The sequence below is a fragment of the Quercus robur genome, chromosome 9 (assembly GCF_932294415.1).
Source record: "Quercus robur chromosome 9, dhQueRobu3.1, whole genome shotgun sequence".
Lineage (NCBI taxonomy): Eukaryota > Viridiplantae > Streptophyta > Magnoliopsida > Fagales > Fagaceae > Quercus > Quercus robur.
The window spans coordinates 54,392,851-54,414,386 of record NC_065542.1 but is presented as its reverse complement, the minus strand read 5'-3'; the positions used below and the strand labels follow the sequence as shown (position 1 = coordinate 54,414,386).

At 36.5% G+C, this 21,536-nt stretch overlaps 2 protein-coding genes across 3 annotated transcripts in view; both read left to right on the top strand.

Moving 5' to 3' along the window:
* The first annotated feature begins 1,218 nt into the window (after positions 1-1,218).
* The window catches only part of LOC126700113 (disease resistance protein RUN1-like), a 102,498-nt gene continuing 82,180 nt past the window's right edge, over positions 1,219-21,536 (top strand). The window contains exons 1-7 of one of the 2 annotated variants that reach the window (XM_050398129.1): positions 1,220-1,842; positions 2,228-3,326; positions 3,451-3,792; positions 3,878-4,960; positions 5,050-5,829; positions 5,964-5,999; positions 7,061-7,492. In XM_050398129.1, coding sequence (XP_050254086.1) covers positions 1,349-1,842; positions 2,228-3,326; positions 3,451-3,792; positions 3,878-4,960; positions 5,050-5,616 — 3,585 coding nt within the window. In that variant the 5' untranslated portion in view covers positions 1,220-1,348 and the 3' untranslated portion in view covers positions 5,617-5,829; positions 5,964-5,999; positions 7,061-7,492. Of the gene's footprint in view, positions 1,843-2,227; positions 3,327-3,450; positions 3,793-3,877; positions 4,961-5,049; positions 5,830-5,963; positions 6,000-7,060; positions 7,493-21,536 lie in introns of both variants that reach the window. The other variant, XM_050398127.1, reaches the window with a different exon arrangement.
* LOC126700120 (uncharacterized) lies at positions 7,102-10,197 on the top strand. Its single transcript, XM_050398140.1, has 2 exons — positions 7,102-7,233; positions 7,702-10,197. The coding sequence occupies exon 2, from the start codon at positions 9,045-9,047 to the stop codon at positions 9,669-9,671; it is 627 nt and encodes a 208-aa protein (XP_050254097.1). The 5' UTR covers positions 7,102-7,233; positions 7,702-9,044; the 3' UTR covers positions 9,672-10,197.

The following is a 21,536-nucleotide window of genomic DNA, read 5'->3' as shown; positions in this document are numbered from 1 at the left end:
ATGGTCATGTGTAATTTTACAATGAGAGAGGGAGGAGACTTTATCGTGAAGAATAAGCAGATTACTTACTTGTATTCAATTGTAAAATCTTGTATTGAAGAACTTATAGCTACAATGTCGATTACCAAAATTCACATATAATCCTTTTTTATTTATTTATTATTGTATATCATCCTGAAATAACTTGTATTTTGAATGGGCACAATGAGATGGAGGAATCAAAATTCACAAGTAATTCATTCATATAAATCCAAGAATACATTTAATTGTATACTCAATTTTATAACATGTTTTAGTGGTTGACTATATATGGTATAATGGAGACTTTTTGTTCACAATTTTTTATATGAACTTATCATTTTTTTTTTCTATAACTCACATAAATTATTTTAATAAATCTTGAAATTGAGTGTGCAATTTTTTATTTTTTTGGGTAAAAAAACGCATATATTAAAGAAACTAATTCCTTACAAAACGACTCCAAAGAGCATTAGAGTTTTCAAACTCTATAAAAAAAATTTTAAAAAAAATTAAAGATGAGGATGAGATTCCTCATACAAAATTGACTGTTTTCCTCTTTCTTTCTTTTTTTTTTTGATAGCTTCCAGGCATTTTCTTATGCATATGGAGGTCTCCACATATGAAGCCCACTTGGGAAAAAGCAGCTAAAGTTGGGTTTGATGGTCAAAGAAAACAGAAGAAAAAGAAAGTTAGAGAAAAAGGAGAAGAGAGTGAAGCATATAATCTTACAAATTACTGATCACAAATTTTTTTTTTCAAATACTCATTTATTATCTCGTTAAATTAGCATAAATTACATTTATTATTATATTTTAATAATAATTTTTTTTAATAAAATTTGTATTATTTTTAATACTTTTTTCAAAAAATGAAGATATTATTGTTCAACTTCAATTAAGTATTTCCAGATTACAAAGTGATTATTGTTCAATTTTAATAAATGGTGAGATTGAGCGCATTTTGACTTTTGTATTAGATTCCGTGTGCAATTGGCCCTTCCATTATGGTTGTTTTCCTGTGCATGCGCAAATGGAGCCCACGTCCACGTGAAAACTGAAAAAAAAAAAAAAAAAAAAAAAAAAAAAAAAAAAAAAAAAGACTTTACGCAACAATTTATGGTAGGTCGTGCCCAATTGCCCACCGACTAAAATAAAAAAAATTAATTGATGGGTCATAGAAAATGAACTTTTGACCCACTCTTGTTACAACTTACAAACACATACTTCCATATGCGTTCACCAAGACGCTTTTTTGAGGGTTTTTTTTTTGTCAAACTTGCAGTTTCATGAATCTGTAACCTCACTGTTTTAGATCATCCATTTCCTTCATGGCTCTTCTTCCATCTGCATCTTCCTCTTCTTCTTCCAAGAGATGGAAATACGATGTATTTCTCAGTTTCAGAGGCGAAGACACTCGCAAAAAATTTACAGACCATCTATATGCTGGTTTGAAACAAAAAGGCATATTCACTTTTAGGGATGATGAAAAACTCAAGCAGGGAACATCTATTGCCTCGGAGCTCTTGAAAGCAATAGAAGAATCGAGATTTGCTATCGTTATTCTATCAAGAGACTACGCTTCTTCAAAGTGGTGCTTGATTGAACTAACAAAGATCGTTGAATGCATGGAAAAGACAGGATTGGTAGTTCTACCTGTTTTTCATTATGTAGATCCTAGTGATGTGCGAAATCATAGGGGGACTTTTGGAGAAGCCTTTGCCAAACATGAAGAGAATTTCAAGGATAACATAGAAAATGTACAAACATGGAAGGCTGCTCTGACTAAAGTTGCTAATCTTGCTGGATGGGATTTAAAGGATAAGTATGAATTTCTTTAGAATAATGCTATATATTGTTAAATTTTTTTCTTTTTCAGAATTTATTTACTACTCATTACTTACCATTTTATACTTGGCCACCTGATAAGAGTGTATTTAACTATTTGTAGAATAACCTAGACTAACCCTATTCTAATTCTAGTAGGACTAAATTCTGGTCATGCAAGTTTAAACTTTACATAGACCTTGCAAAAAATTTGGCCCCTAATATCTCTTAAATTGCCCCCACAATACATCTAGTAATGAATTTTGAAATATAATTAGGCACTGGTTAAAGAAAGCTAAGATTAAGTTTAATATGAATGTTTTGCCTCTAAATGTGGTTAGCTCTATGTCATCAAAATTATAGTTTTGCTATTTTCTTTGCAGGCATGAAACAATAGTTATTCAAAAAATCATTAAAAGGATATTTAGTGAGTTGTATCACAAGCTCCCAGGTGTTTCTGAGGACCTTGTTGGAATGGACTCTTGTGTGGGGGAAATGTTAGATTCATACTTAGGTGAAGGATTGGGTGGAGTACGCTTTGTTGGGATATGTGGGATGGGTGGAATGGGCAAAACAACTCTTGCATTGGAAATTTATAGAAGAATTTTTGATAACTTTGAAGCTAGTAGTTTTATTGCTAATGTTAGAGATGCAACTAAAAATCAAGGTCTAGTTTCTTTACAAAAACAACTTCTTTCTAAAATCCTCATGGAAAGTGAAATAAATATATGGGATGTTTATGAGGGAATCAATGTTATAAGGAATACATTATGTAATAAAAATGTTTTTATTGTTCTTGATGATGTGGATGGAGATGAACAACTAAAAGCATTAGCGGGGAGACATGATTGGTTTGGTCCAGGGAGTAGAATTATTTTAACAAGTAGAGATGGTCATTTCTTGCAAAGAAATGAAGTGGATGATGTATATAAAATTAAAGGGTTGAATGATGATGAAGCTTTGAAGCTTTTTAGTTGGAGCGCTTTTAAGAAACCCCATCCTAAAGAAAATTACATGGATTTGTCTAAGTACTTTGTGAACTATGCTAAAGGCCTTCCTTTAGCTCTTAAAGTTGTAGGTTCTTCGTTGTATGCTAAAGGAAGGAAGGAATGGAAAAGTGCCCTAGATAAACTAAAAGAAGAACCTAATAGAACCATTTTGGATATACTTCAGATAAGTTTTGATGGGCTTACAAATTCTGAAAAAGGACTATTTCTAGATATTGCATGTTTTTTCAATGGAGAAAAAAAGGATTGCATAAGTGATATACTGGAAAGTTTTGGTTATTATCCAGACTACAATATTGGTGTTCTTAAGGACAAATCTCTCATAACCATTGATGACCATGGAATTTTGTGGATGCATGATTTGCTGCAAGATATGGGTCAAGAAATCGTTCGTCGCGAATCCCCTAAAGAGCCTGGTGGACGTAGTAGATTGTGGATTTATAAGGATGTCATTCATGTATTGAAGAATAATACTGTAAGTTGATTAGTATAAACCTGAACTTAAAGATATGTATATGTGTGTGTGTGTGTGTGTGTGTTTCTATTAAATTTTCTAAGAATTTACCAATTATTTCAAATTCATTGTTTTTGTTTATTAGGGAACAGAGGTAGTTGAAGGGATAATGCTAAACCTACCTATTCAAAAAGTGGAACACTTGAGTCCCGAAGCCTTCTCAAAGATGAAAAATTTGAGATTGCTTAAAATTGGTAATGAGAAACTTCCAGAAGACTTCATAAATGGTATTGTGAAACTTCCAAAAGACCTCAATAGGGGTAAGGTGCAATTTCCAGAAGGCCTCAGCTATCTTTCTAATGAGTTACGTGTTATTGAATGGCATGGATATCATTTAAAATGCCTACCAACCAATTTCCAACCAAACAAACTTGTTGAATTGAGAATGCATTGTAGCGGCATCAAACAACTATGGAAAGGAAATATGGTAAGATTATTACTTATGCAAATGTGTATTATATTCCTTTTCATTAAGGCTTGACTTTATCTAATTATTTATTGGTTTATAATAGATTTTTGATGAGTTAAAGCTTATAGATCTCAGTGACTCTCAAAACTTGATCAAGACCTTGGACTTCAGTAGAGTCCCAAATTTGAAGCAGTTGATTCTTCAACGTTGTATAAGACTATCTAAGATTCATGCATCTCTTGGAAATCTCAAATGGCTTACTCGATTGGATCTAAATGGTTGCAAGTGCCTTGAGAGCCTTCCACCCAAGATCAACTTGGAATCTCTTGAAATTTTTATTCTTTCTGGTTGTTCAAGACTAAAGAAGTTTCCAGAGGTTGTGGGAAATATGTCAAATTTGTCAGAACTTTATTTGAACAAGACTGCCATAAAAGAACTACCATTGTCAGTGGAGCATTTAACTGGCCTTATTAAACTAGATCTAAGAGACTGCAAAAACCTTTCAAGTCTTCAAAATGTTTGTTGTTGTTTGATGTCTCTAAAAATTCTCACTTTGTCTGGTTGCTCAAAAATTAATGAACTGCCAGAGAATTTGGGGAATATCAAAGGTCTTGAGAAGTTAGATGTGAGTAAAACTGCTATAACAGAATTACCTTCTTCGTTAGTTCTCTTAAAAAATCTTAGAGCACTGTCTCTTCATGAATGTGAAGGCTTATCATCTATATCATCAAATAAGCTCATCGGTTTTCCATCAATGCGAAAAAGAAGAGAAGACCCCACAGGCATGTTAGGGCGTTCTCTTTCTAATTTATGGTCTTTGACCGAATTGAATCTAAGTTATTGCCATCTTCAAGCAATCCCTGATGGTCTTGGTTGTTTGTCCTCTTTAGAATATTTAGATCTTAGTGGAAATAATTTTGTATGCCTTCCTGAGAGTACCACTCGACTATCTAATATGAGTTTTCTTCTTCTGAGTGGTTGCACACATCTTCGATCTTTGCCAGAGCTTCCATTAAATATTAGGCTTGTTAATGCAGATGGTTGTACCTCACTGGAAATATTACCATTAAGACCTGAAAATGGTCCTTATCAAGTCCTCCGTCTTCTCAATTGTGTTAAATTGATTAACAATGAAGACTACAATGACGTGTTATTAACAGCACTAAGACATCACATTCAATTTACGGTCTCTCTCTCTCTCTCTCTCTCTCTCTCTCTCTCTCTCTTGCTTGTGAGGTTCTAAATATAATAATTTTGTAATTTTGTATGTTTCAGGGAGATGAACCCATTTATGAATTTATAATTCCTGGAAGAGAAATTCCGAAATGGTTTAGGCATCAAAGTGTGGGGACTTCAGTGAATTTGCAAGTGCCTTCTTCAGATTTATTATGTAATAAATTGAAAGGAGTCGCTGTGTGTGCTGTTTTTTTACTCCACCAACTTCATTCAGGTTATAGATTTACGCATGAGCTTGGGTGGTACTTGAAAGCCAACGGGTATGAAAACAAATCGATATCCGGTGGCTTTCGTTTTTTGGAACAATTTGGTAAGATTGATTTGTATCATCTTTACTTGGGTTACTATCCCTATAAATCATTCAATCAGAAATTGAAAGAAAATTGGAGTCAAGTAGATGCTAATGGATTGGGTCAAATTGAGATTGGATTTAAAACCGACGGTCCAAGATTAGAGGTTACAAAATGTGGGGCCCGTTTGATATTCGAACAAGAAATTGAAGATCTGAACCAAACTATGCGTGGGTGCAGCAGCAGCAGCAGGTGTAGCATCACTCCTTATGAGGATGATTTGGAAGATTCAGCAAAAGATACCAAAACTGAGTGAAAGCCATGATGAGTATGATAGGGATGACAATGGAACCAGTGGAGAAGGTATCTCTAATCTAATTGAAAAATTCATTCCACGTTTGGGAAATTGGATTGTGAATTTAAGCACACAAGGACAATGTAACTTTGATTGAGAGGAAGAGAAATCCCAGTGAAAGTGGTGGCTTTGATGAATTTGTACAGCTGATAATCTTTTTCCTTTGAATTTTTTGTAAGTCATTGATATCTTTCTCCATTTTACACATCTTTTTTTGTAGCTATATATCTCTTTTTTAAATTCATTGGCATATGCTTTCATTTGAGTTCAACCATTAGCATTTTTTGATTTTTTGTTCACTTATGTAGTGGGAAAAAGAAATCACATGGCTGGCCTGAGAAAAGGTGACCTCTCTGGTGAAAAATGGCCCAAATTTACTTCTTTCCATTTGATTTTACAGCAATACTGGAATTGGAAAAATTTAGTAAATGCCATAAATAGAAAACACACCCCATTTAATTCTTTTTTATTTTTGATTTTTTAATGAATAAGAATAGTGTTACAATGCGAATGCTTTTAACTCTTAAGCCATCTTAGTGGGAAGATTTTGTGGATGAGGGCATTCTTGTATAAGGAAAAGGAAGTGGAGGAACACATAGACTTGAAGTTGGAGACAGTGAGAGGGGTGAGGTGGCCATAGAGGCCAAGAATGAGGCGGTCGAAGAGGAAGGATTCGGTGCAGAGAGGAGTGGAGGGGTCAGGGGAGAGAGTTGGCTTGGTGTTAGGGAGGAATGTGGTGGGGCAGAGGCTAAAGTCCATGAAGATATGGTCGGTGATGGTGGTGTTAAGTGGAGGAGAGGCTAGTGAGGGTGGTGGAGGAGTGGTGATGGTGAGTGAGAGTGAAGTGGTGGAGAGGAGGAGAGAGCGGCGGGTGATTATGGGGTTGAGGTGGAGAGGAGGAGGAGGGTGGTGGGAGAGGAGGAGTTGGGGTTGGGGTGTTAAAAAGCGGGCCACGATGGTGGAGTGAACATGTTGATTTTTGTTTGTGGATGGGAATCGTGAGGGAGGGAGGGAGGGAGAGTGAGATTGGTTTTTGCTGGAGGCTTGGGGTCTACTCATTTACAATTTGGATAGAATATGAGCTATTCTAAACTTCTAAAAATTACACTTTTTTTTTTCTATTCAAGTGTGGCATTGTTTTAATTTTTGTCTATAAAATCTAATTCTGTTTTCAAAATATTCTTTTTGTTCGTATCAATAACTAATATGGCTTAAGAGTTAAGAGTATTTGCATTGCGGTTCCAAAAATTTCTGTCCATCTAAAGAACCCTTGTTTTATTTTCTTGTTTGCTGTATTAAGAAATATAGAGCCTAAGGTATTTCTTGTTGACAATTTGGAATTATTAACTTTTCATCGTCTTACTTGTCTGTCACTAGGAAACTGATGTCATGCTGTTCCATCTAGGTGAATGGATGTGGGTGTCCTATATATCATATATATGGTGTGCATCACTTTCAGATTGGTTGAATCAATGCAGCTTTCAGTTGCCAGCATTTGCCCAAGCTTTGCAGTAAAGAAGTGTGGGCTTTGTCTCATAAGTCATAACAGCATGATGATATGCAGAGTTCTAGCAAATAGTAAGGCGTTGCATGGCTTCTTTATCTTACAAATGGGGTCTCATTTATTATTTTATAATTCATATTAGGGAAAGAAATAAGCAAAACTGTAATGGTGTAATAAGACCAAGTAGAACTAGAAGTTGTAATCGAGAATTATAACCTGAAAGACTGAAGATATCTGTTAATCCCATGCTTAGGGAAAAAGGGAAAACAAGAATAATTTTTCCTCTACTTTCACTGTTTCCTTTGTGACTTTTGAGCTATTCTTAAGTTAATGGTATGTCATCCACCTCGTAGTCTTCTGTCAATAGACTTATTTAAAAGAGTTTTTATTTTTTATTTTTTATTTTTTTTAGTAGAATGGTAAGATTTTACAGCTTTTCTCTGTGACATGCTACAAACAAAAAACTGGTTGTTGTGGCTTTTCCAAAAAGTGTATAGAGCACCCTAATCTAATTGAAAATTGGATTGGGAATTTATGCACAGAAGGTAGTTCTATTTGTGATGAAGAGGAATCACAGTGAACCTGGTAGCTTTGATGAAGTTACTGGACTTTGTTGGGGAGGAAAAATTGTCAAACTACTAGCAGACAAGAAGAGTGCAACAAATTGTGTGCTAATCATTTTTGTTCAATTATGTTGGTGAGTAAAATCTGCACTCTTGTTACTCTCGCAATGCCTATATATATAAATAATGAAATTTGCGTTTGCTTAGTTCAATTTTCTTGTCAATCAAAATTTTCAAAGTTGAAAACTGTCCTACATGATCTGTTATTTTCTGTTTTGATTAGATCTTATATGTGTGCTCTTCTGTTATGGACATCACAATTTGATTTTTGATCATAGGCTCCAGCACTTTGCCTTATCAATTAATCATTGGTAGGATATGGATGTTGGTTACCTAAGATAAGAAGTTTAATAAAATGGGAAATTTTATTGCAAAATGGGTAACCAAACTAGATAGATTAATATTGGCTATATTTATATATTTTCTATTCTTTTGGATAAACATTGAAAACTTAAAGAGGTTTGAGATCATTGTTATTTGTAGGTTATAGTTGAATTAGATTTGCACAAACATAAAAGAAAATGAATTTAGAATACATGATTACTAGCACTTCACTTTATTTTGAGTGGTCATAGGAAGTAACAAATGAGAGAAGCATACCATTTTTGTATATGATCTGTGTGAGAGAAGCATACTGCTTGTGTATATGATCTGTGTGATACTGTCCACAGACATTTTATGGGACAATATCCCAATTTGGATTGATTGATCTCATGTGCATGATTTATACTGTTCTCTGTATGTCAACCTATTCCAAGGACAGACTCAGGATTTTAAGCTAATGGGGGCCGAAGTATAAAGGAAAAAAAAAAATCCAAATAAGTATCCATATAGTATTAAAAAATTATAAATACACAAAATAGTTATTTCTAAATACATTAAGATGCAATCATCTACCAAAAAAGACAAAAACAAAACAAAATAATGTTTTATTTTTTTAATACTAGGTTGGCTAGGAGTTCTATTTTTTTATCACTTCATTTAAAATAATATAAACAACTCATTAAAATAATAAAGGAAGAGAGAGAATTTGAGTTTTTTAATAGAAGGAAGAGATATAATCTTAATAAAATATTGTATTTTATTTTTAACAACCTGCTATAGTCAACTGGTATTTATACCAGTTTACTATAGTTGCAAAAAATTTAGCTTTAGCTTCTCCTATAACACATGTTTTATTGAGCTCCCACAATGGGACAGTAACAATTGGATGTCAGTTCAACCTGCTCACCACCTTGTACTCATCAACGGGTACACCCACAATGGCCCTTGGTATGAAGGAGACTCCTACCTATCTTATAAAGACCCATATGCTCTTGCAGGATGCTGGAAGGATTACTTCAACAATGAACTCCTTTACGTCACTAGTGAATTATGGAAAGATTACCATTTCACAGGTAACACAAGTAGAATTTCAGTGTTTACCACCAAGCCATATTCAGAAGCCTTCACTACCCAGAGGCTTGATTATGATGATCCCAGTTAGTTCACAACTCAGAACGCAGACTATGAACCTCTACTGTATTGTGGATTTTGTAATCTGTTTGACAAATATCATGAACATGGCTGTGATTATAATCCTTCTGAATGGGATCCATATGATGGGTATCCATCTGGTACTTCCGACTAAGAGAGTCCGAACACTTCCAGAAATGACCCCAGGATGCTCTAGAACAGCTCCAGAAGACCAGGATGCTCCAGAACAGCTCCAGAAGCCCCAGAATAGCTCAAGAACCACCTTTGCAAATCCGGTTACTATTCCAGAACAGTACCCGCACCAGCAAAGCTGCCGACAAGCTACTATTCACCACACAGTACCAGAACACTGTGCAGAGTTACTATTCAGAAAAGCAAGGGGACAGAACACTGTTCACTCAACAGTGCCCTGATAGAATCATTGAAGTTACTATTTACTTTCGGCTAAAAAGATATTCACCCAAGAGTAAAAGCAGTTTACCTTCCATGATTTTCGCAATCTCCTGAACGGATCCAAGGCTTCCTCCAGCTATAAAAGGAACCCTTTGCTTCAGTCTTCAGCAAGCTTAGTTCAATACTATCTCAGAGCTCCAGTTTTACTTTGTAATAGAAATACTTTGTAACCCTAAATGGCTCTCTTCTCTTCTCCCCTAGTTTACACTTATACCAGAACTACATTTGTAACCTATTTAAGCTTCCGCACCGAGACCGCCCATTTGAACGGCACTCTCCCCCTTTGTCTGTAGCTTACCCCACTTGGTATCAGAGCCAAGTTTGTGGCCGACAGTAAGTGTTGTAAGTTACTGTAATTGTTTTGATATTCAATCAAGTTGGCAGGTTATACCACCATAGTTATCCATTATTTTGTGGTTATACATTATTTTTAGTATGTTATCTCTAACAAACATTATTTTGTTTTACATTTATTTTTTGATAGCACTTCCACTCCCATACATTACATTCTTCATCTATTATTTCATCTTAGCCAGTGTTTACTGTTCTTTCATTCCAGGTTGATCGGATGAAGTCAGTTTCAATGTCATCTGATTCTTCACCATAAACCGGGAAATGGGTGGTGACCATTGTTAGGTTCTAAAGTTTAGGACTTTATGTATTTAGAACTCTAATTTGTATTATTGGCAAACCATGATCAAAACAATGTGTTTAGAAGTGTTTAAAACTAGCTCAAAGTTGTATGTCAATGTAAAGTTGGAATCGAGTTTAAAGCAGAAAGCACTATGGCTTTCGACCAGGCTCGATCGATCGAAGCTTAGGCTCGACCGATCGAAGCTCGGGCAGATTGGTTTTCTGTAGAATTTTCCAACTCAGCCCTATTTGTTTTAAAACGTTTTTAGGGTTTCTTATTTGTCCTAAGTATAAAAGGCAAACCCTAGCCACGTTTTAGTGTTGCTCATATTGCGGTTTGTGTAAATCTCTTGTGAGATCTAGAGGAGCTTTCCTTTACACAAACTTAGGGTTTTCAAGGAGGAGATATTTTCTACACCTTGATGATCAATTCAGTTGTTGCCATTAAAGCTTAAAGAATACACAAGCGGGGGTGCTTGTAGCTGGTGGGAATCCAAGAAAGAAGGAGTCCGTGGATTCAGAGTTTGCACGTGGTCATGTCAGTAAGTTCTACTGGTTGGTAGCATTAAGAAGTCAAGCGGGGGTGCTTGTAAGTCCTTTTGTATGAACTTTGATTCTTTCAAGATAGTGGATTCAAGTTTACCTTAAGGATAGCTAGGTCAAATCCTCCCCAGGTTTTTACCGGTTTGGTTTCCTGGGTGATCATATCATTGTCTTATTTATTTTCCGCTGCTATGCATGATATGATATATTTGTGTTAACCAAGACTTGTTAATTTGACTAAGTAATCACTTGGCTAATTACCTAGGTTTAATCAATTGTTTAAGGGGTCTAAAAACTGTCAACCATCATTTTGAAATGCTTGAACCATTGGTCATGTGATTCAGACATAGCCTTGCTTCTTCAAATACGTGCTCGTATATTAATAGGCAAGTTGGCAACGGTACTTCTTAGCTGGTTTTGAGTCTTAAGACTTAACCTAGCATAATCAGTACCCATGATAGTCATATTATCCATTGAATGGATATCCTCTTTGCCAAAGAGTTGACTAGTGAGAATTGCATTTCCTGCCTCAAGCTCTACTAAGTGTAATTCTAGTGCCTTAAGGGTTCCTTGGAAAAGATTATAGTGATTTTTGGTAAAAGCTCTCTGAAGGTTATCAAGGATGAATTTAATGGAGGGTGGGAGATCTGTATACACTCCATTGCTAAATTGCAAAGCCTTGTTTTTTTACTTCTTGAAGAGTAATAGCCATATAACCACTGGAATATGTAACCGCTGCCGGGTACATATTTTGAAGGGATGTTGCTTTTCTGGGTTCTTGTCCAGAAGAAGTGCCTTCATGCATTTTCTGAGGAAATCCCTGTATAGGTGCCTTTCCTTTGTTTCTCTTTGAATTTGAAGAAGACATTCCTGTATTAACAAAATGGTTGTTTTCAAAAACATTTTTGTTAAAATCATGAGATGTCATGGAACAAATTCTTTTATATGCAATGTGATAAGATGATAATTTATGAGGTTGATTGGGACTCCAGGAATTATCAAATATGATAGATGGTGCAAATTGATCAAGGTTCTTGACTTGATTTGGACCGAATGAAGAAGTTTTGGCATTGATGAGGTTAAGATTTTTAGAAACAGAAACTTCTTGGAGATATTCAATCTTTTTAGGTTTAGGGTTCCTAAGAAACTTAAACTTAACTGGTTGGCTAAAAGGATGGGTAGTGATTCCTTCACTATCCGTGATGAAAGGATACAACAGACACATGAAAGGGTTTCCTAGGATGACCCGATCTGTCATATTTTTTATAAGAACAAAGGTGGTTTTGAAACACGCATTGTCTTGGCAAACATGTGCTTTTGGGATTTTGAATTCAATCTGCATTTTTCCTCCACTTGTGGAAGTTAACCTTTCTTTGGTTTTCCGGAAGTATTTAGAAGGGATGATTCCCTCTTGGATGCAGTTGAGACCAACGCCTGAATCTATTAAGGCAACTACCTCGAATTGAAAATCCTTATTGATGACAATCCTGACTTTGGAGTGCCATTTCTGAAAGTTAATTCTACCGATGGTTTGCAAGAACGATCCATTGGTTGGTTCTGGCTTCATATCTGCAGTAGGGTTAACTGTTTCATCTACTGGGGGTAAGCTACAGACAAAGGGGGAGAGTACCGTTCGAATGGGCGGTCTCGGTGCGGAAGCTTAAATAGGTTACAAATGTAGTTTTGGTATAAGTGTAAACTAGGGGAGAAGAGAAGAGAGCCATTTAGGGTTACAAAGTATTTCTATTACAAAGTAAAACTGGAGCTCTGAGGTAGTATTGAACTAAGCCTGCTGAAGACTGAAGCAAAGGGTTCCTTTTATAGCTGGAGGAAGCCTTGGATCCGTTCAGGAGATTGCGGAAATCACGGAAGGTAAACTGCTTTTACTCTTGGGTGAATATCTTTTCAGCCGAAAGTAAATAGTAACTTCAATGATTCTATTAGGGCACTGTTAAGTGAAAGTGTTCTGTCCCCTTGCTTTTCTGAATAGTAACTTTGCACAGTGTTTTGGTACTGTGTGGTGAATAGTAGCTTGTCGGCAGCTTTGCAGGCGCGGGTACTGTTTTTGGAATAGTAACCGGGTTGCAAAGATGGTTCTTAAGCTATTTTGGGGCTTCTGGAGCTGTTTTGGAGCATCCGGGAGCTATTCTGGAAATGCCCTAATTGCTGTCCAAGTTGTAACCATCATAAGGATCTTGAGAGTCCTGGAATGGGTTAATTGGAGCACGACTACATGAGGCTTCTGAAGAGGCAGGAGAGTTCTTTTCTTCTGACTCTAACTGTTCTGATTGGAGGAGTAGCTGTTGGGCAAGATCTTTGAGTTCTTTGCTAGATTTTCCGGTAATCTGGACGGAGTCTAGGCTGGACTGTGATCTTGTGCAATAAGCTATGGATCTCTATACTGGAAGAGGAAAGTCGTCATGTAACTTGGAGATAATGTCAGTAGGTTTGAATTTATCCCACCATTTCACAAAGAATTCCCTATCAAGTAGATTCTGGTTGATAGCATAATTCCACATGCTAATCTAGTGGAACTTGTACTTAATTGTCATGTGCAAGATTGCTAGAAACTGGAAGGAATGCCTGTCCACCTGGAATCTGGAGCTGAAATACCTTAATGCATCCTGTAGAGGTTCTGGGAAGTTCTGTGGAATTGATCTAAACATTTCCCACCACTTGAGGAACCATGAGGGTATCTGGCTCTTGAATTTCCTATCAAACTGTATGAACCATGAGTGGTCACAGTTCTCATTCTGGTAGAATAAAACCTTTTCAAAAGCATCCATATAATCATAATAATTATACAGGGGTTCTGATCCCTTGAGTACGGTAAGTGTTCTGAGTGAGGAGGGGTGTTCCCAATCTTTGCATCTTACAAAACTCTGAATTATGAATTTATGGTACAAAACCTTTGAAGGGTTATTTCTGTCTCTGATATCTTCTATTTTGGCAGACTTTTCTTGTGTGAGAATGCCTTTATAGAATTTGATGTTCTTCTCTGGGCTTTTAGGAAGGAAATGCCATTCATGGGGCAGTACTTCCATTGCTAATGCTAGCGGATCTATTATGTGAACCAAGTGTGGCTCAATATAAGAGATGTGCTGAACAAAAGGTTTTCTGATATAAGAAGCTCTTCCTGTTCTTGGAGGAAGGGTGAAAGAAGGTTGCTTAGGCACAATCGGGCCAAAGGGTTCTTCAACTGTATATGGAGAAGTAGCTTTGGGTGGTGTGGCTAAAGTTGAGCTATAACTGTGTTGTCCTTGGGGCCTTTGGTAGTTTGGTTTTGGGATGGTAGACACCAAATAACGACTGGCAACAATGGATGGTGACACAGGTAAGGCTTTTGGTGAACTAGAAAAGGGTACTAAAGGGCCAGGGTTTTGTGCCTGACTGGTACTCCTAGTGGTTTGCTGTTTAGGTAACTTGGGAGGTTGGGGTTGTAAGGGTTTCTTCTCGGACATTTTGATCTGGATTCCACAAAAATTCACCGGTTAGGAAGTCAGGGATACTGTTCTGAGTTCCGGCTATGAATTCTATGTCAAAATCAAAAACTGAAAGAATGGCTTGCCAACGTGCAAAAATCTGTTTTGATGCAATGTTTTGAACATCTTTTTCTAAAACATGTTTTGCAGATTTACAATCAATTCTTAGTAAAAACTTTTGATTCAAAAGATCACTTTGAAATTTTGAAATGCATAGTACTATAGATAAGATTTCTTTTTTAATAGTACTATAATTAAGCTGAGTGGGAGTCCAAATTCCTGAATGAAAACAGACAATTTGTTCAGAGGAAGTGGGACTAGCACGCTGAAGGAGAATGCCACCATAACCAATGTTAGAGGCATCTGTCTGGACGACCTTGAAGGAATTTTCTGAGGGGATTCCTAGACAAGGGAGTGTCTTGACATACTTTTGATTTGTTGAACAACCAATGTATGAGTGGTTGTCCAAGGGGAAGGATTGGTTCGAAGTCTATCAAAGAGAGGCTTGCATTGTTGCCTAAGATTTTGATAGAAATCAAAAATATAGTTGAGGAATCCTAGAAACCTTTGAAGTTGGGTTTTTTCTAAGATTTCATCTGGAAACTTTTCAGCAAACTGGATGGCTCTTTCTATGGGTTTGATGACACCGTGTCTTATATCAAAACCTAAGAACCTAACACTGGTTTGGAAAAGCTTAATTTTGGGGGCTGAGACAACAAGACCATTTCTTTTGATGGTTTGGAAGAATGTTCTAAGATGCTTCCAATGTTGAGTCAGAGATTCTGAAAAGATGAGTACATCATCAATGTACACAATGGTATGACTGGAGAATGGATTAAAACTCTCATTCATGATATTTTGGAATTCAAATGGTGCATTCTTAAGTCCAAAGGGCATTACATTCCATTCGTAATGGCCAAAGGGTGTGGTGAAGGCTGTTTTGTACCTATCAGATTCTCTGATTTGTATCTGCCAAAAACCACCCTTCATATCAAACTTACTGAAGACCACTGCTTTGCTAAGCCTGTTAACTAAGTCTCTTTTGTTGGGGATAGGGTACCTTATCCATTCTAAGACTTTGTTAAGGGGCTTGTAGTTGATGACAAGTCTAGGGACACCTCTTTCTATCTCAGCGTTTTTCTGGACATAAAAGGCTGGACAAGACCATGGTGACCTAGAGTTTCTGATGATTCCTTTCTTAAGAAGATCCTCTATTTCTGCCTTGCAAGTATCCATGAGTTCTTGGCTCATTTGGATGGGTTTGGCTTTGGTAGGGATGTTCTTTTCATGGAAATCTTTGACATAAGGTAGAATAACTTCATTCCTTTTCCTATGCCAAAAGGCTGTGGGGAGATCAGAGCAGACTTCTTTCTTGAGTTTTTCTTCAAACTTTCTGATGTCTGTTTGGTAACTCTTGCAAGCTAATTGTTCATCAATCCTTTTGTAACTTAGTTCATTACCAAGGTACTTAAGGTGTTGGGTTTTGGCTTTGATAAGGTTAAGGGTCTTGGAGATAGAAACCTCTTGGAGACTATTGATGTCTTTAGGTTCTGGGCTCCTAAGAAACTTAAACTTGACTGGTTGGCCAAAAGGATGGGTAGTGATTCCTTCACTATCCGTGATGAAGGGGTACAACAGACACATGAACGGGTTTCCTAAAATGACCCTGTCTGTCATATTCTTGACAAGAACAAAGGTGGTTTTGAAACATGCATTGTCTTGGCAAACATGTGCTTTTGGGATTTTGAATTCAATCTGCATTTTTCCTCCACTTGCGGAAGTTAACCTTTCTTTGGTTTTCCGGAAGTATTTAGAGGGAATGATTCCTTCTTGAATGCAGTTGAGATCAGCGCCTGAATCTATTAGGGCTACTACCTCAAATTGAAAATCCCTGCTAATGACAATCCTGACTTTGGAGTGTCATTTCTGGAAGTTAATTCTACTGATGGTTTGCAAGACCGATCCATTAGTTGGTTCTTGTTCCATGTCTGCAGCAGGGTTAACCGTTTCATCTATTTCTTCATCAGATGGGTTTTGTAATGAGGTTCCTTCCTCCTTGCCTTGATGAGAAGTATATTCTAGATGCCTGACTCTTTGGTCCATGAGACTGTGGTCAACCCTAAGGATGGTTAATTCTTGCTTAAAGTTTCTCACTTCTGTTTTGGTATCCTTAATCTCTTTCTGGAGATCTTGGACGGTTATCTCTTTCTTGGATTTGGTAAATCTATTGTAGATTTTTTCCAAATAAACTTTCAGTTCCTGAAACCTAGGTTTGGATGTACTGGCTTCCTTAACTAGGGTTTTGTGGAACTCACTAAGTCTTTGAGCTTTCTTGACTGGGTCTTGGATCTGTTCTATGAGATCTAAGAGCAGCTCTTCTTGATTAGAATGGACAGTGATGGTGTTGTTTCTGCAACAACTATCCTTACATGGTATAACTTCATCTGTACTACTAGAGGTGCTAGTCGAAACTCTAAAAGAGGATGGAGATTGGTAAATCTGACAGATTTCTCGGTTAATAGAACTATTGGGGGACTCACTTTCCAGGTGGTCAAGTTCTAAGATCTTAGAGATATCTTCACTGATTAAAGAATTGGTAGGGGATTTTCCTGGACATTCATTCTTAAAATGTCCTTTCTTTCCACATTTAAAGCATTTTCCTTTTGCTTTAGGTTTGAGGTTTTCTATGGAGTTGGAGTTTCCCTTTTTATAGAAATCATTGTTTTTGAACTTCTGTTTTCTATACTGTCTGGAAACTGTTTTCTTCCTGTGGAAATCTTTAGAGGTTTCTTTTCCTCTGTACTTGGATATCCTTTTTTTAGGAAGGATTGGAGGTGTGTCAAGAAGTTGGTCGTCTAGATGTTTTTTCTCCTTTTCATCTTCCGAGGAGGGCCTGCTAGAACTGCTAGAAGATATGTGGGCTTCTAAGACATTTACTTGTGGTGAAGGAGAGATTAGTTTCTCTACTTCTTGTGACGGATTCCTAACACTTGATGGTTGGTTAGGGTCAGTTAGAAGTTTGGTTTTGACACAAGGCTTTTTATGCCATTTGAAATGTTTCTCAAAGTATTCAAAGAAAGGATAATCACTGGATACCTCTTTCATGAATAATTTCCATTTCTCCAAAACTTCTTCTTTTTGTTCTCTGGTATGGTTGGCTCTATAGGCTTCTCTTTTAGCTCTATTTCTTTCAGAGTTAAAATCCTTTTCAAGAGCATCCATATCAGGGGTGAACTCTTTTGTCAACATTAAGAGCTGATAGTCATATTCAGTTTCTTGCTGAATAGGATTTCTCATTTCAGTTCTTGATGGTGAAGGAGGCTTAAGACTGTCCTGACTAGTGCTGTCTTCTTCTTGATCAGCTACTGAGTCTTGCTTGGCTGTGTAACAAGGGGTACTAACCTAGGAATGGTCTTTAACACCTTGAAACTGTGGACCTAAGTCTCTCCTAGATGTGGGAAAGAGAGCTCGTGTTCTGGACGAACTACACTGTGATGCAGGTCTATCTCTAAGTTGGATAGTTGGCTGCCTAAAGGGTTGGCGTAGATCTACGGATCTAGACCTTGGTTCCTAGTACAGATCTACCGAAGATCTGGGCCTGGGTTCATCATACTCTAAAGGTGACTTAAACCTAGATTGGTCAAAGCTAAGTCTAACCGTTCCATCGGCTAACTGCTGGACAAAATCTAGATCTGGGTTCCTAACTGGTTTTTGGATCTGTAGATGATGGTTCTCATTATCTATAGTCCAATGTGCTGGGAATGTGACTTCAGACCATTTCAGGGTTCTGGGTACTTGAACTGTGGATCTAATGTCTGGAGTTTGGATAAGGGTGGTTTCACCAGCCTTTCTCTTGTCTACTGCTTGGATAGACATGCTTGTTCTCATGCACTTATAATACACTCTGTATATAAGGGCAAACTGTCTGGTTCCATGTAACAAGAAAGTTCCATGGGTCTTGATGTTGAAGGTGAGGACTTTCAAGATATGAGGGTCGTCAAGTGCTACAGTGAGGTTGGGGAAATAGTTGAAATGAACTGGTCCACCGCTCAAATTGGATTCCATGGTGCCTAGAAGACTATCATCGAATCTAAGATGACGGGTGTCTCTAAGGGCCATAAGGATTGAATTGTTCAACCCTTCTCTAATCAAAGGTTTTACTCCAACTTGGACTAAACCGAGGTGAAGGAATTTATGATCATTGTCCCTGTGAGCTTTCACGGCTGCAGGGGATAACAAGTAGCATGTTTCATACTCCTTGTTGATGCTGTAAACTTGTTCTATAGTCCTAATATGGTAGTCTGTTTTGAAAGTCTTTTTCAAGGACCACGATGATGACTTATAGACCTGGTTTGTGGGTACCTTTGGTATGTTCCAATCTCCTAACTTCTGATCTAGATCTGAGAGCTGGTACGACTCCGAGTTTACCATTCCATCATCTTGTGGAATCTCAGGGAGGGTTGTACTGCTAGATCTAATGTTGGTGGATGAATCACTCCTTCTAAACATCCTATTCATCATTTTGGATTAAAGCCTAAGAAATCAATCACAACCTAGACTACCTTTATCTTCCAATTTCTGGATCTAACCTTAGATCTGAAACAGGGTGTTCAAAGAGCTTGATGCCTTCTGTGAATATTGTCACTACTTACTGCCGCTTTTCCCTATTGTTGATGCACACGAACCTTTCCGCTCATACCCTCAACGCTCTCCTGGCTACACGGGAATTACTGTTTGGCTCAGGTTCAAAACTCAACCTCGATACTTTAGACTTACTGGGCAATAGGTAGACACAGAACTGGACTGACACTTCTCAGTAGTACACATCTGTGACAAACTTTGGGCAAGAAACAAAGACAAGAAAAAGAAGATAACTGGGAAGTAAAGGATTAACTCAAACAAATAATCACAGGATAATAAACATAAAGAATAATCAGGAGGCTCAACTTACCACCAAAAGAAAGAACAGTAAACACTGACTAAGATGAAATAATAGATGAAGAATGTAATGTATGGGAGTGGAAGTGCTATCAGAAAATAGATGTAAAATAAAATAATGTTTGTTAGAGATAACATACTCAAAATAATGTATAACCACAAAATAATGGATAACTATGGCGGTATAACCTGCCAACTTCTCTCAGGCCAACCATGTGTGTGTTATTTTTTTCCTCACTTCATCAATCATTTCCAAGGTAGATTCAAGAGATTTTTCCTTTTGCTTGTTCTAATTAGTTTTTATAGAAATAGGTAGATTCAGGCGATGAAATTATTTGCAAAGTTTTCTTGTTGAATACAATAGACCTTGATTCATTATGCTGTTATATTTGAATACATATGTGAAGTAAAGATGCAATTAAATCAATAGTTAAACTAATGCAACTTTTTGGTTCGATGAATAAGAATAATGTATTAAGAAACAGGGGGAAGGGAAAAGGACCCAACTTTTTTGTTTGATTTATTTTTAAGTTTGTTGTATTAAGAAAAATAGAGCCTATGGTATTTCTTGATGACAGTTTGGAATTAGAAACTTTTCATTGTCTTATTTGTCTGTCACTTGGAAATTAATATCATGTGTTCCATCTAGGTGAATGGATGTGGCTGTTACATTGAAGCTGAAAGGTGCAAGTTGTTGCCTGAGCTTGGTAGTGCAGCAGTGTGGGCTTCGTCTCATAACAGCATGATAATACTCAGAGTTCAAGCAAACAGTAAGGCACTACATGGCTTCTTTATTAATTGATGATTGATAGTATTGAGGAAAGAAATAAGCAAAGTTGAAATTGAAAAGGTTACATGTGTAAATATAACATTAGGCTACTGATTGTTGAACTAATTACACCATAGCGTTACAGCCCTTCTTTGTGACATGCTACAAAGTAAAACTGCCTATATTCTTAGTTCATTAGCCCCATCATATCAGGACAACCAGTTGGGTTTATCACAGCTGGCCTCGCATGTTGACTTGCTGGGAGTCTTTCAGTAAACTCAGTCCCACCTCCAGAATTTCCTGCAATGGCATCTGCGTTGGCAAATCTATGTTAGGGCCAGGGGGGCAAAATTCTAATAAAATCTTATGTGTGTGTGTGTGTATATATATATTAAGTATTTAGAATTTTTTTCAAAATTTTGATGGACAAATACTTCTAGTAGTTACCAAAAATTTATCATATCCAAATTGATGTATTTGCTCTATTTAACTTTCTTTTCAATCAAAATTTCCAAAGTCTACATACTATCCTTAGTATCCTATATTACCTTGGACTAAACATTGGTTGATTTCATATGTATGTCACTTTAATTAAGAAATGGTTCTGGCTGAGTCAATATGCATTTGAGTTTTTATTCAATCTAAACTTGATGTTTGTAATTAGATATAAGTCCATTTCTAGACCCACTTTTATTTATTAACTTGTGTTATTTCTTTCTGCTGGTTTGCAATAGGGAGGACTGAAGTTGTAGTAGTTATTGGTGTTGCTGGCAAGGACTGGACACACAGAAAGCATTGTCATTGATTATGAACAATATACTTCTTCCCTTGTAATCAAATCTATTGGGATGGACCATGATAAATTTAGTGTGATGTAGTTTGTATTTTTCTTCTGTTTGTTGTCAAATGCATGCTAATTATGTAATCACTTGAAAGAGTTGTATAATACTATAATCTATCTTGGGACAGATATTTCCTACCCTTTACCACATTGAAGTTATACATAGCTGTAATTAGAAGAATAGAGTATTTTAATGTAAAATTAAATTGAATTTTTCAAAATCTCACTTGATCAAGATTTAAATTTTCTCTAGCAAAATTTAGTTTTGCTCAAGTGATTTAAGTTCTGCTCTAGCAAAGGACAATCAACTTTCTGTAAAGATCTTGCTTGAGTGAGAGATAAGTGAGACTTTTAGTCTAAATTTTTTTTTCTATTATTGAAGAATTTACTCAAGTAAGAAGGGTCGTTCACTCAAGAAACAATTGCAAAAAAAAAAAAAAAAAAAAAAAAAAAAAAAAAAAACAAGTTTACTAGAAAATTTTGTAGAAAAACCTTTGGCAACATTTTAGAGTATTTGTTTCAGCATAAGTGACCTTTCAAATGTGCATTTTCTTTGGCAATGAAGGTATAAGTCACGTTTCAAATTTTTTATTTATTTATTTTTTATTATTACAACTCT